Here is a 13,124-nt window from a genome sequence, read left to right as displayed (position 1 = left end):
AGAATGAGTAGAAATTTTTCAGACAAAATGCAGCAAAAACATCACAAGTGAAGCTTGAAGAGTACCTGAAATATTTTGAGAAAGGCAAACACTGTTCCCAGCACATACTAAGCCTGAGACAGATGAGGTCACGATCGTCACTGCCATGATCACTTTCGAATCCTCTTATCACAAGAGAAAAGTACACCTCGTGCTGGGTGGAAACACAGATTAGATTCAGGCCAGTGAGGTTTTTGTTTTCTGTATGTCAGGTGAAAGGATTTCAATTTAACTCTTTAGGGAACAGGAAGAGTCATTTCTAGGTAGAAAGTCATAGATTTCTGAAGTGCAACTCAAGCTATAAGAAATTGAATTTGAGAAGAGAGCGTGCAGAGCGGGGCTGCAGGGAGAGCGCCCTGCAATGGTCTCTGTTTCCTTTAGGGCGGTCTGGAATGGAAATGCCCGAAGCCCATGAATAACTGCTCCCCTGGCGACTGCAACCCATCTTGGGGTTTTCCCTAAGCCTTGAGCCACACACGGCATGCCCACAGCAGCAACGCTGGGCCTCCGCCTGCCCAGTGCTGAATCTCTGTAGCTCAGGGGCTGGGGAAGGAGTGGAGAGTCACTCAGCACCCCAATCCCATTCCGGCCCATGCACTCCTGTTCCCTGTGAGCTCCTAGCAGGAGCGTTCACACGGCAGCAAGTGTGCCATGAGTCCGGGTGGGGCCAGTGCTTCTAAACCAGTGCTACATCCTATAGTGCTAGGATGAACAGTGTCACTGCGGGTCTTCCCTGTCGTTTACGGCCAGCATTGGTTTAGAAGCGGTCAGAGAGTGACCTCATCTGTCCTCCACTGGATGGAGTGGTCTCCTTAGAATGGAGGACGGCCAGGCTGAGAGCGCTTGGAGATGGGAATGGACCGAGATCACACCACCCGTGCTGGAAGGCCCTTCATGGAGACACATGATGTGGGAGGTGGAGGAGGGCATTTTCTTATATTTTTTTATCCAGCAGAAGGAAAATTCTAATGGAGCTTGTATCTCAAAAGCACTTGGAATGTTAGATCTTGGTAAAATTTTGACTTTTTCTTTTTTTTTTTTTTTTTTGAGGTGGAGTTTCACTCTTGTTGCCCAGACTGGAGTGCAATGGCGTGATCTCAGCTCACCGCAACCTCTTCCTCCTGGGTTCAAGCGATTCTCCTGCCTCAGCCTCCCGAGTAGCTGGGATTACAGGCGTGTGCCACCACGCCCAGCTAATTTTGTATTTTTAGTAGAGATGGGGTTTCTCCATGTTGGTCAGGCTGGTCTCAAACTCCCAATCTCAGGTGATCCTCTTGCCTCAGCCTCCCAAAGTGCTGGGATTACAGGTGTGCACCACCGCACCTGGCCTTCTGTTATATATCTGTCCTTTCTGTTTTCTTTCCATGGGATGATTAGCAGGAAAACTCTTTAAATGACAAAGTATGTCTGCATGTCTTTAAGACAAGGGAAGCATTCCTTGGTTTGGGAGACAGAGTTTCTCATTGTACCAAGAGAATATGGCAGGAGAAGCCCAACAGTTAAATTCAGGTGTGGCTGAAACAGGTGCCCATGACAGTAGCATGTCCCCTGTGCAGGCCACCTAGGGCTAGCTGTGGGAGTGCTAGGGCCACATCCTCCTGGGGCAAGAGTAGCCATTCACTATCCCTGAGAAGGGGTAACCTGAACCTGCCCTGGATGCTGCAGGGAGGAGGGCTTGGCTGGGCAGCCCAGCTGGTCTTTGCAGGAAGAACGATTCACAGCAAGATTGTCCAGGACAGAAGCTTGTCCTCTGGTCTCTATCTCCTTCCAGCACCTTCTATGGTACCTTGTGCCACAAAGGAAAGACGTGGTGGGGAGAATGAGCTGCCTGGCTCACACTGGGAATCTTGTTGTGGGGAGGGCCTGGGAGGGCGGTCGGCCAGTGTGTTCCTGTTCATTTGGGGTGTTCCATTCATTCCATTTACTGCAATGAATACGCTTGGTACCCCACCAAATACGTCTGATTTTGAATCATGAATCAGAAAGTATATTAGGTTACCATGTAAAGGAATTTGATAAATTGAGGTCATTTATCAAACAAACTCAATTTGATTTTATTAGAATGTCCAGCATTTTAAACAGTTCTACTTAAATGGTAAGCTTATGTGTTTAAAATTTATCTGATGTTGAGTCAGAAGATAATCAAAGGTGGAAGATGCTTGTAGTATTTTGTTTTGTTTTGTTTTGAGACGGAGTCTCACTCTGTCGCCCAGGCTGGAGTGCGGTGGCGCGATCTCAGCTCACTGCAAGCTCCGCCTCCCGGGTTCACGCCATTCTCCTGCCTCAGCCTCCCGAGTAGCTGGGACTACAGTCGCCGCCACCACACCAGGCTAATTTTTTGTATTTTTGGTAGAGACGGGGTTTCACTGGGTTAGCCAGGATGGTCTCGATCTCCTGACCTTGAGATCCACATGTCATGGCCTCCTAAAGTGCTGGGATTACAGGCGTGAGCCACTGCATAGTAATGCAGAATTTGTTCTTTTCAATAATACTAAGTGGTTTGGGAATTACAGTATCAGAAAAGTGAAATCATTTTCCTGAAGATGGAAAAAACCAGAAAGCATTACTTAGCTTTAGAAAAATGGTCTCTACAGACTATGCAATGTTTTAAATAACAAAACTGTGAGATGAAGAGCCCAGTCGTCCACTTCAGGACGTGGGACGCTTCACTGGAGAATGCACTTCCACGAAGGGGCCGGGATTGTTCAAGACCATTCGTTAAAACATTACCACACGGCTGCTCCGTGTCACCATCTTGCTCTGTCCTTAGGAGCACAAAGTGAACACAAGAAGGTCCTCACCCTCAAAGGGTCTAGCTGATGAGATCTTAAATAATCAACAAGTGCATTTGCAAAATACTGCAGTTTGCCTTTTAAACACATTGATAATTATTACTTTTCAGAGACAGGGTCTTGCTCTGTTGCCTGGGCTTGAGTCCAGTGTTGGGACCATAGCTCCCTGCAGCCCCAGATTCCTGGGCTCAAGTGATCCTCTTGCCTTAGCCTCCCGAGTAGCTGGGACCACAGGAACTCGCCACACCTGGCTATTTTTTTAATTTTTTCTTTCTTTTTTATTTATTTTTTTTTTTTTTGTAGAAACAAGGTCTTTCTTTGTTGCCCAGGCTGATCTGGAATTCCCAGGCGTAAGGAATCCTTGTGCCTCTGCCTCCCAAAGTGCTGAGATTACAGGCTTGAGCCACCGCACCTGGCCTAAACACACTTTTAAATACCATCTCTTTCCTAGTTATAAATAACATATAAAAAGCTCCTTTTATCAAAATCTAGTAGACCAGAATTAACAAATTTGTGGAGTGAAATACCAAGGAGAGCAATGTCTTTTCTTAAAGGAAGAAAGGGGAGTATTTTGCAACCTGTTTAGTCAGATGAACTTTGACGATTCTAATGACTCAGTTTTACCCGGCTTTATAAAGATGACATTTATAAGCCTTGTCCTCTCTTCCCACTAGGAAAGTGGAAAAAATACCCCTCCAGTGCGACCAAATCCATGACAACTAGCGCTCATTCATGGACACATGTTACAAGAGCAGGTGTACCACGTCCGTGTCATGGGTGTGCATATTTTGGAAGATGCAGTGAGTCAGATGCTGTCTAGCAGGCAAGGCTTGCTGGGCACATGGGATGTGAGTGATCTGCCATTTTCACAAGCATAAAGCATGTGCCCTGTAAGTTGGCAGAAGAGAAACAAAACCAACTGCTTAGAGCAGGGAGTGATGGGGGCAGGATGCAGATACATGGGAGGCCAAAAAAATCAAGGAAAATGTTGGCCGGGCGCAGTGGCTCACACCTGTAATCCCAGCACTTTGGGAGGCTGAGGGGGGCGGATTACAAGGTCGGGAGATCAAGACCATCCTGGCCAACACGGTGAAACCCTGTCTCTACTAAAAATATATATATAAAACTTAGCCGGGCATGGTGGCTGTAATCCCAGCTACTTGGGAGGCTGAAGCAGGAGAATCGCTTAAACCTGGGAGGCAGAGGTTGCAGTGAGCTGAGATCGTGCCACTGCACTCCAGCCTGGGGGACAGAGCGAGACTCCATCTCAAAAAACAAACAAACAAAAAAAGCAATCAAGGAAAATGTCATGGAGGAAAACATCTGGCTTAGATCTTGGAGGGAAATGTGGACCAAGAAGAAAAGCATCCTAGGTAGAGAGGACAGGACAATGGAAAGGGAATGGGTCACCATGTAGGTGGGGACTTCAGGAACTGCACAGGTAGAGTGAAGACGACACAAGACATCGGGTCAAATGAATGCTGAGTTGAGTTTTCAAGATTGAGATACAAATCTGTATGAATCCATGTCCTGTCTTCCCCAGCCCTGTGGCCAGTGTTGTGTCTGGGAAACGATCTCACGAAGGTGGGTCTCTAAGGCTGTGCCCTTGAACTCTAGTGAAGAAAACTTAGCCTGAGAGAAGTCAAACCCACCTCCCCACCTATGTTGTTAATAATTTACAAAACTACAGTGCTCTTGGGGGCTTTGGACATGTATGACTAACTGGTAGCTGTCTCAGGATACAGTGCATGTGAGAAAGAATTCGAGAACCAATACAATTTTACAGTATTCTTATTTCAGAGTGGGTGAACAGTTGTAATGGAAATAACAGTGCAGGTACCTCTCATTCTAGTGTGAAAAGGAACCTGAATATATATTGAATTAATAAGATCTTAGCTTGAAATAGTCTGGCTGCTTTATTTATGGTTTTACATTTGTATGGTTTTCATTTAAGCATGAACCAGTATGTAGAAAATTTCCACCAAAATTACTCATGGATTTTTTTTTCTGAAAGAACTAAAGGGTTATTAAAAATCTGTTAAATCTTAGGAGCCAAATAAACAAATATTTCCAAAAGAGAAAGTCTTTTTCTATTATCTAGAATTTAAGTCTTAAAGTAGAAAGAAGCGATTGTGGGTGAAATACAAGGCTGAAATGCCCTTCATAGAATGACAGATGACTTGCAATTTTTAAATCATTTCATGAATACTCTTTATTTTGAAGGGTTCATCTCATCTCTACTATAATTAGAACCATTGATTTCAATGAAGTTTTTCTTCCTGCTCTATAACCTTGACAGGTGCAAACATTCAAAGACTAAAAACATCTCATTCAGAATATAGCACAGAGAGATTTTTTGTTTTTTCCTAAAATATGTCACCAGATTGGCATACAGTTGATATCTCATTCTCTAATTTTCTTCCAGCTTCTAGTTAAGTAAAATACTGTTGTTTTAGAGGAATGAGAAAGGACTTGCCACAGGAAGAATGAAATCTTGCTCTTTAATAAGAATGATGTTGAGTCTGCAGCTCTGATTCCTTGCCAAGAATTATGACTCTCTACCACCTCATGAAATTCAAATACTAATTGGTCAACTTGTAAAATATCGCAAGGCTTGTAACCATAATGCATGAATTACAACCAAAGATGAACTCTTGGGTATAGAAACAACTCAGGAACAGACGGTATGCACAGGCAAGTGAAGGTCAACGCTTACATGGTACCACTAGTCTGGGGAGATACTAAGTGAATATGCGAATGTCTTAAGTATTCATGAATCAACTACTAAGCTAAAATATGGCATAAATACTAAATATAAGGAAAATCTACTCATGGTTTTACAGTAGGGTCACTAAAACCACAGTATCAACAGGCAGTTGCTGGTGGCCTACAGTGTCCATAGGGTACTGTTTTCTCTTGAGATGCCTTACAGGACACAGAAAGTGGTCTCAGGAAAGACGGTGACAAGCCAAATCCCTGCTGTGGAGCCAGCAGCTGTCAGTCAGGGGAAAGCTGCAGGGTGTTGCTGGCCACACTGAGATGCAATCCCAGGTGCTATCCCTGACACGTCACAGCACTATTCACAATAGTAAAGACAGAGAATCAATCTAAATGCCCATCAGCAGTGGACCAGATAAAGAAAGTGGGGTACATATATACCATGGAATACTATGCAGCCATAAAAAGAAGATCACGTCCTCTGCAACAACATGTATGGAGCCGGAGGACATTATCCTAAGGTAACTAACACAGGAACAGAAACACAAATACTGCACACTCTCACTGACAAGTGGGAGCTAAACACCGAGTATGCATGGACGAAAAGAAGGAAAACAGCAGACACCAGGGCCCACTTAGGTGTGAAGGGTGAGAGGAGGATGAGGATGAAAAACATACCTTTTGGGCACTATGCTCATTACCTGGGTGAGGAAATAATCTGTACAACAAACCCTGTGACATGTACTTTAGCCATATAACAAACCTGCACATGTACCCTTGAAGCTAAAATGATAGTTAAAAAAAGAAACAAAGGACTACGTAAGCTGTTAGGTTGTGTATATAGTACCACTTCTGTTTCACATAAAATTGGATTCTCTTCTCATGTTCCTTTCATTCATCCACATTACTTGATATAAACTTTTTGGGAGGTACATTTCTATTTAAAAATTATCACTAAAGACTTAGGTGTGCTCAGGAACAATTTTTTAATGCTTATCTTTAGGAGCATCAAATATGCATTTAGAATTAGCATACACATAATCATATGTTGACTTCAAACCTTAAGTACGATCTATAATTACAGATTCTTAAACATATGAATATATAAAGGCCTTCCTAAGATTGTTGAGAAAACACAGAAACAGATTTTTGAAAAACCAAACAATAAACACAGACTCATGAATCAACTAAGAATTTCTTCTGCATTTAATTTATAATACACTTTTTCTATATCCCGCTCATTTTCTCTACAGATGCTCGAGTTTTTTTGTCTTTTTGTTTTTATCTTAGATTTTAAGCCTTGTACCCAGAAAGGTATTTCTGCAGCACCACAATTTGACTGTTTTAAACAGTCTCATTTAGAAGAAAAAATTTATGATCTGTTTAAATTAAGAGGAAATTTGGAAAGACAGCATTCGTTGTATGTGTATGTGTGGATATGTGTGCCTCTGTGATGGAAACAATAATGATGTGATGAATTCTAGTTTCCTTGGAAACAGCATGACCAAAGCGTACTGTGTGTTCCTAGTAGGATATGGACCTATTTGGAAATATAACAGTATGATACTAAGTATATTTTCCACTAAGAAATTTAAGATAGTTTTGTCTGTGAAAAACCTCGTTTTATTCACAGATCCTCAGTTTTCTGACCAACTCTATTTATGCTGTGCTGAAAGGAAGGAGCCATTGACATTCACTTAATGTGCTTCCATGGGTTCATGAATGTTCGTGGGCCTCGTACGGGCACAGACAGTCCTCCAAGGAGCTACTGTGTTTGCTGGGAGGTGTGGACCCATAAAGGCATGGAGGGCACAGGATAGAGGAACAAAACCTCCACAGGCTAGAGAAATAGGTATGTGATATGGTTTGGATCTGTGTCGCTGCCCGAATCTCATGTTGAACTGTAATCCCCACTATTGGAGGTGGGGCTTGGTGGAAGGTGTATTAGGCCATTCTCCCATTGCTATAAAGAAATACCTGAGACTGAGCTGGGTGTGGTGGCTCACACCTGTAATCAAAGCACTTTGGGAGGCCAAGGCAGGTGGATCATCTGAGGTCAGGAGTTCAAGACCAACCTGGCCAACATGGAGAAACCCCGTCTCTACTAAAAATACAAAATTAGCCGGGCGTGGTGTTACATGCCCGTAACTCCAGCTACTCAGGAGGCTGAGGCAGGAGAATCACTTGAACCTGGGAGGCGGAAGCTGCAGTGAGTCAAGATCACACCATCGCACTCCAGCCTGGGCAACAAGAGTGAAACTCCATCTCAAAAAAAAAAAGAAAAAGAAAAAAAAAAGAAAAAAGGAAATACCAGAGACTGGGTAATTCATAAAGAAAGAGGTAAGAGGTTTAATTGGCTTACAGTTCTGCAAGCTGTACAGGAAGCATGGTGCTGGCACCTCTCGGCTTCTGGGGAAGCCCCAGGAAACTTATAATCATGGCGGAAGGTAAGGGGGGAGCAGACACATCTCACGAGGACAGCACCAAGCGGGGTGGTGTGGTATTAAACCATTCGTGAGAAACCGCCCTCGTGATCCAATCATCTCCCACCAGGCCCCACCTCCAACAATTTGACACAGTTTCCTCATGAATTGTTTAGCACCATCCCTTTGGTGCTGTCTATGATAGTGAGTGACTTCTCATGAGATGATCTGGCTGTTTAAAAGTATGCGGTATCTTCCCCTCCTCCTTGTTCCTACTTTTGCCATGTAACGTGCCTGCAGCTCCCGCTTTGACTTCCACCATGATTGTGAGCTTCCTGGAACCACCTCAGAAACCGAGCAGACATTATTGCCACACTTCCTGTAAAACCTGCAGAACCGTGAACCAATTAAACCTGTTTTCTTTGTAAATTTGCCACTCTCAGGTATTCCTTTATAGCAACACAAGAATGGCCTAACAGTATGTTTAACAAGAAGAATTAAAAAAAAAAATGTGGTAAGAAACCCAATATGTAAACAGGTAGAAATATATCCTTGAGGATCTGAAGGGATAGAAGAGGTGGAAGGATACATTTTAAAAATTATACTGGAACTATAATGTGCTTTCATTCAAATGTTGTTTATAATCACAATAACACACCGCTTTTATATAAGCTGAAATGACATCTAAAGATCAAGTGGCTTTGTGGTTGGAAGGATGTAAGAGCATTGCTGAGTTGAGCTGGGCTGGAGGAGGGTGTGCGAGGGCTTTAGAAAGTCCATGGACTTCCTAAAACAAAGTGCCTAGGTCTGCCCAACCCTGGCTTTTTGCAGAACACAACTGCGAGGGGCCAGGGCCATGGCAGATCTATGAGAGCTTCCAGAGACAGCACTGCCCGTCTTGTTCGTTCCTTTTGAACTTTGCTTTTTCCCTAGAGGACAGTGGCCAGTGGGCAGGTGGACAAGAGACTGTATGCCTACTCCAGTGCAAAGAATGGCAGCACGCTGGATCCTCAAACTGATAATTTTACAACTAAAGGAATACTGAAACATTTTGGAAAAACGCTTCTACAGATCAGATTCACACACTCCACCCCAGCGTTTCATTCATTCCAGACCCACAGGTTTTGTTCTCTTTGTAGGAAACTATAGATGATTTTGGCTTCTCCAGCATCAACACTAATGTTGGTTTTATAGGAAACCCGGTAACTTGCACGAGGAAATATTTCAGATTATGATCATCAAGTCTGCCCAAGTCCTACTCAAAGCTCATGCAAGTATATTGAAAAACCATGGCGCCCTGTTACTTCTGTAAGTGGAGAATTCAGAAAGGGCAAGGGAGTCTTTCACTGCCAGCTCCATGTTGATCCTCTCCCTTGTGTTCAACACCAAGCCAGAGATTAACCAGCCCCAGTTCAAATGCCCTCACCCAAATTCAAGAATGAGCTCCACTTCTCAATAGGCTGTCCATCCAGATAGTTGCTGTTTTAAGGGGCTTATTGGTGAGAGGAAGAAGGCCTAGGTCTGTGCCCTGAGGGTAGACTGGAATAATGGAAGCGACTGTTGGGGAATGCATTACCTGAGGGTAGACTGGAATAATGGAAGCGACCGTTGGGGAATGCATTACCTGGGTAAAAAGCAACTGGACCAGGGTCAATGTGCACGGAAACACCAAAAGTGAATTTCGTTGGCCAGGCCAATGGTTCTTTGTGTGTAAGCCTACATCCACTGGTTTCAGTCAACTCTGGCCAGTCCTAGCTAGATGGCCAGAACTCCACTGGACTGGTCTGAATAAAAAAGAGCTGGGCACCATGTCATAAGGACTATATCACATGTACGAGAAGGGTGTGTGGCTTGACATACACTACTGGGGAAAAAACAAGATCATGCAAGTAAATGCAGTAGCTGCTGAGCTGCAGGGCCCAGGTGGGGTCAAGGCGGTGGAGAGCCTACCCGGTTGCTTTCGCTCTTTGAACGGTCATTCTTTGCCTTGGCTGTCTTTTCCGCAAGCTTCTTCTGCCTTTGAGGGCCTCTTCCAAAGAAGATGTAGTTGACAAAGGCGTACTCCAGAAGGGCCAGGAACACAAAGACGAAGCAGCCCATAAGGTACATGTCGATGGCTTTGACGTAGGGGATTTTGGGCAAGGTCTCCCGAAGGTGGGTGTTGATGGTTGTCATTGTCAGCACAGTTGTGATCCCTAGAAAAGAAACAACGTGGTGAGAGGCTGCAGCTTTGCCACACTGGTCTTCACTGTTCACTGTTCTTTTACGTTTTCTCAAATAGCTTTAAGTAGTCGGAGATGATGGGCCGAATACGGCAGGGTGACTGGAATGCAACAGAGCATACATCGTGTCATCGGGGCCACGCGTCGCCGCTCAGAACAGCGAGCTGACATCTGTACTCTGGGGAAGTGAAGCTGTGCAGGGCATCTCCCTCCCCCACCCAACCCCTGCCCACTGCACCTTGCTATCACACAGGATGGAATTTTGAGAGCAGAAGAAGAGATATGGAGAGCAGAAAAAAAGAATGTGGTTTTTATGAATGCTGGAAAAAATAAAAAGAAACCCAGAATTTAGCATAAATGATGAGAAACCTCCAGGAAAAAGAATGAATTTGAGGGGTCCGTGGCTGCAGAGGCAAGGCTATGAGCGAGAGCTCAGTGAGACAGCCTGTGAGAAGAAAATAATTCCTACTACAATATTGGAAGCGAGAGGAATGAGGCAATGATTTTTAAAATTATTAGCCATGAGATCCAGCCCTGAGCTCAAAGAGAAAGAAATAGCTGAGCTATTCTTCTCAGGGAAGATGATCTCACAGAGCAACTTCCCTCCTCAACTAAGAAAGAATCTGTACAGAAGCTGCTTAGGAAATGTTTGCTCAAGTTAAGGGTTAGTGATTTCATTCATCTTATAGAATCCCACCATACTCCGGGGCAACTCGTCAGATCCTTTTTTCAAAAGTCGTTACGTTGAACTCTTTACATAGAATTGTATGAATGATCTCATTGTTTCCCAAACAGAGCTCAATGTAGTCTAGAACCATGTAAGGACCATATTGTGCAATTCTCCCTCCTATAGCAATAGACAAGATTCCACACTGAATCATCCGAGGCCACAGACACCGGGAGGCAAGTGAGTGACGTGCCCAGAGCTTGTTGAGTTAAGCTAAGCTGCGCTCACAGGAAAGGCACGGATCACTCCCATGCGGTAGGGTGGGATGTTAGTACTGCAGCTGACACGCTGTCTTGGAGACTGTATTTCTGAAATATTAATACGTCTCAAGGATGCAAGACAGCTTTGAGGGCTGAGCTCTTTTCTACCCATGCAACTGATGCCACTGAATGTGAAGATGTGGCTTTCAGGACCCAATAAAGTGAACAGGTTTCTCTGCATTGCTTTCTCAGGCTTTCCTCAAAAATGAGACTTTAAAAGGAGACACTCTAACCATAATCCTTCATCCTCAGTCACCCAAAACCTACATGACATCACTGAGGCCAAGAAGTAGTGCCAGCCCTACAGTTCCGCACTGCAGGATATGTACTCTGGGATGCAGCCCAGGCCATTCTGTACATGGTCCCAGCCCAGCCCTCCAGGGCAGGGTTTGAATTTACTAAGTATTCCAATTTCATCCCCCTCTGATTTCCCATCCTGTCCTAGGAGGCAGCATCTCGAGGCCCACAGGGAGAAACTCGAGACTGCAGAGCTCAGCTGGCCTGGGAATGAGCTGGAGAGCAGGCTAGATAGCCCAGTCTTCCATCTCCAACACAAACGCTCCCTCCACTGAGCTCTGAACTGCTACTAAAAGCTAAGAAGAGAACTGAAGAGTTGAGGAACTCTTTTTACATAGAACTGCAAACCATGGTTGCTGATGGAATGTACCGAAATCCAAGATGTCAGAGTATTTTAAGATTCTCTTTTAACATCACATTCATGTGCACCTGGGGACTTTTTAAAATTGAAAATGGCAATGGGATAATTACTGTTTACAAATAAATGTGAAAACACTGTGCAAATGCTACAAAATTAGGCATTCTCACCATTATTCAAAAAGTTTGTAATGTTGTTGCCGCTACCGTGGTTCCCCCTTCAACGTGGATTTGGGAAGACTGAGCACTTTGCTTTAGTCACGGCTTTCCTGCTGGCTATTTTGAATGGACATGTATGACACAGGCCTCAGCAGATGTCCCAGACAATGGGCTGAAAGCACACAGGAATAGGTGCAGCCAGCACATCCCACAGGTACTCAGCCTGGTAAATGAGCTCCAGAGGGACCTGGGCTAGGACCCCGGACCCAGGCCCATCAGCACAGGCTCAGGAATCCCTGACAAAAAGATTCGCAGTGACTGCTCGGGCCTTTCTAGCTTGGACCCACAGGCCACATGAGTTCTTAGCTTAAGAGGCCAACACATTTACTAACTCCTTCTGTTGCTTTACCTCCTATGTAGGAGACCGTGGATGGTGGTGTATTGTGGTGGTCCACAGCCTGTAAAGGGGAGCCACACGGCCCACACCCAAAGCCCTGCTCGGCCTCTGTGGGTCTGCAGCCATCATTTGGAGCTGCTGGAAATCTGATGGCAATGTCTGAAAAGCTCTGATGTGCCAATAAATAGCAACTGGCACTGTTAACACTAACAACAAATAATCATATGAGTATCATCAGTACAGAAACATCATTCTTCGGTAGTCTCTGGGTTTCCTGGCCTTGCCTTGACCTTCTGCTCTCTAAAGGCAAATCATCCAGCTGCGGTACAGAAAATGGCTGGGTGGTGGCTTTCGTGTTGTTTTGTACATTCACTAGGCTTGTAAGTCTTTCTATAAATTGCCAGCCTCAATTTATTTGTCATTTAGATTGTGTATGAAATATTGTATTCGAAAGTTGTATTTATAAAAATGAATACGAAATAAAATATAATTTATTTGCATTGTTTAATCACAGTATTTTGTTTCTCCTCCTCATGAAAAAAATAATCTGGCCTAAATTTTATCAGTATACATTTTCACCTTTAGAAGTACCAGTACTTTTGCAGATTGAGCATCCCTCACCTAAAAATCCAAAATCTGAAATGTTCCAAAATCTGGACCGTTTTGAGTGCTTGCATGGTGCTCAAAGGAAATGCTAATTGGAGCATTTCAGATTTTGAATTTTTGGATTAGA

At 44.1% G+C, this 13,124-nt stretch overlaps 1 protein-coding gene across 3 annotated transcripts in view; it reads right to left on the bottom strand.

Annotated features, from left to right (window-relative positions):
* GABRB3 (gamma-aminobutyric acid type A receptor subunit beta3) overlaps nucleotides 1-13,124 on the bottom strand; it is a 227,362-nt gene that overhangs the window by 7,387 nt on the left and 206,851 nt on the right. For all 3 annotated transcript variants that reach the window (XM_005559021.4, XM_005559020.5, XM_073995295.1), the window contains one exon: nucleotides 9,923-10,167. In XM_005559021.4, the coding sequence (XP_005559078.1) occupies nucleotides 9,923-10,167 (245 nt within the window). The remainder of the gene's footprint in view (nucleotides 1-9,922; nucleotides 10,168-13,124) is intronic.

This window comes from Macaca fascicularis, chromosome 7, assembly GCF_037993035.2.
Source record: "Macaca fascicularis isolate 582-1 chromosome 7, T2T-MFA8v1.1".
NCBI classification, from domain to species: Eukaryota; Metazoa; Chordata; class Mammalia; order Primates; family Cercopithecidae; genus Macaca; species Macaca fascicularis.
The sequence above is the reverse complement of the archived record's forward strand: the minus strand, read 5'-3'. Positions and strand labels throughout refer to the sequence as shown.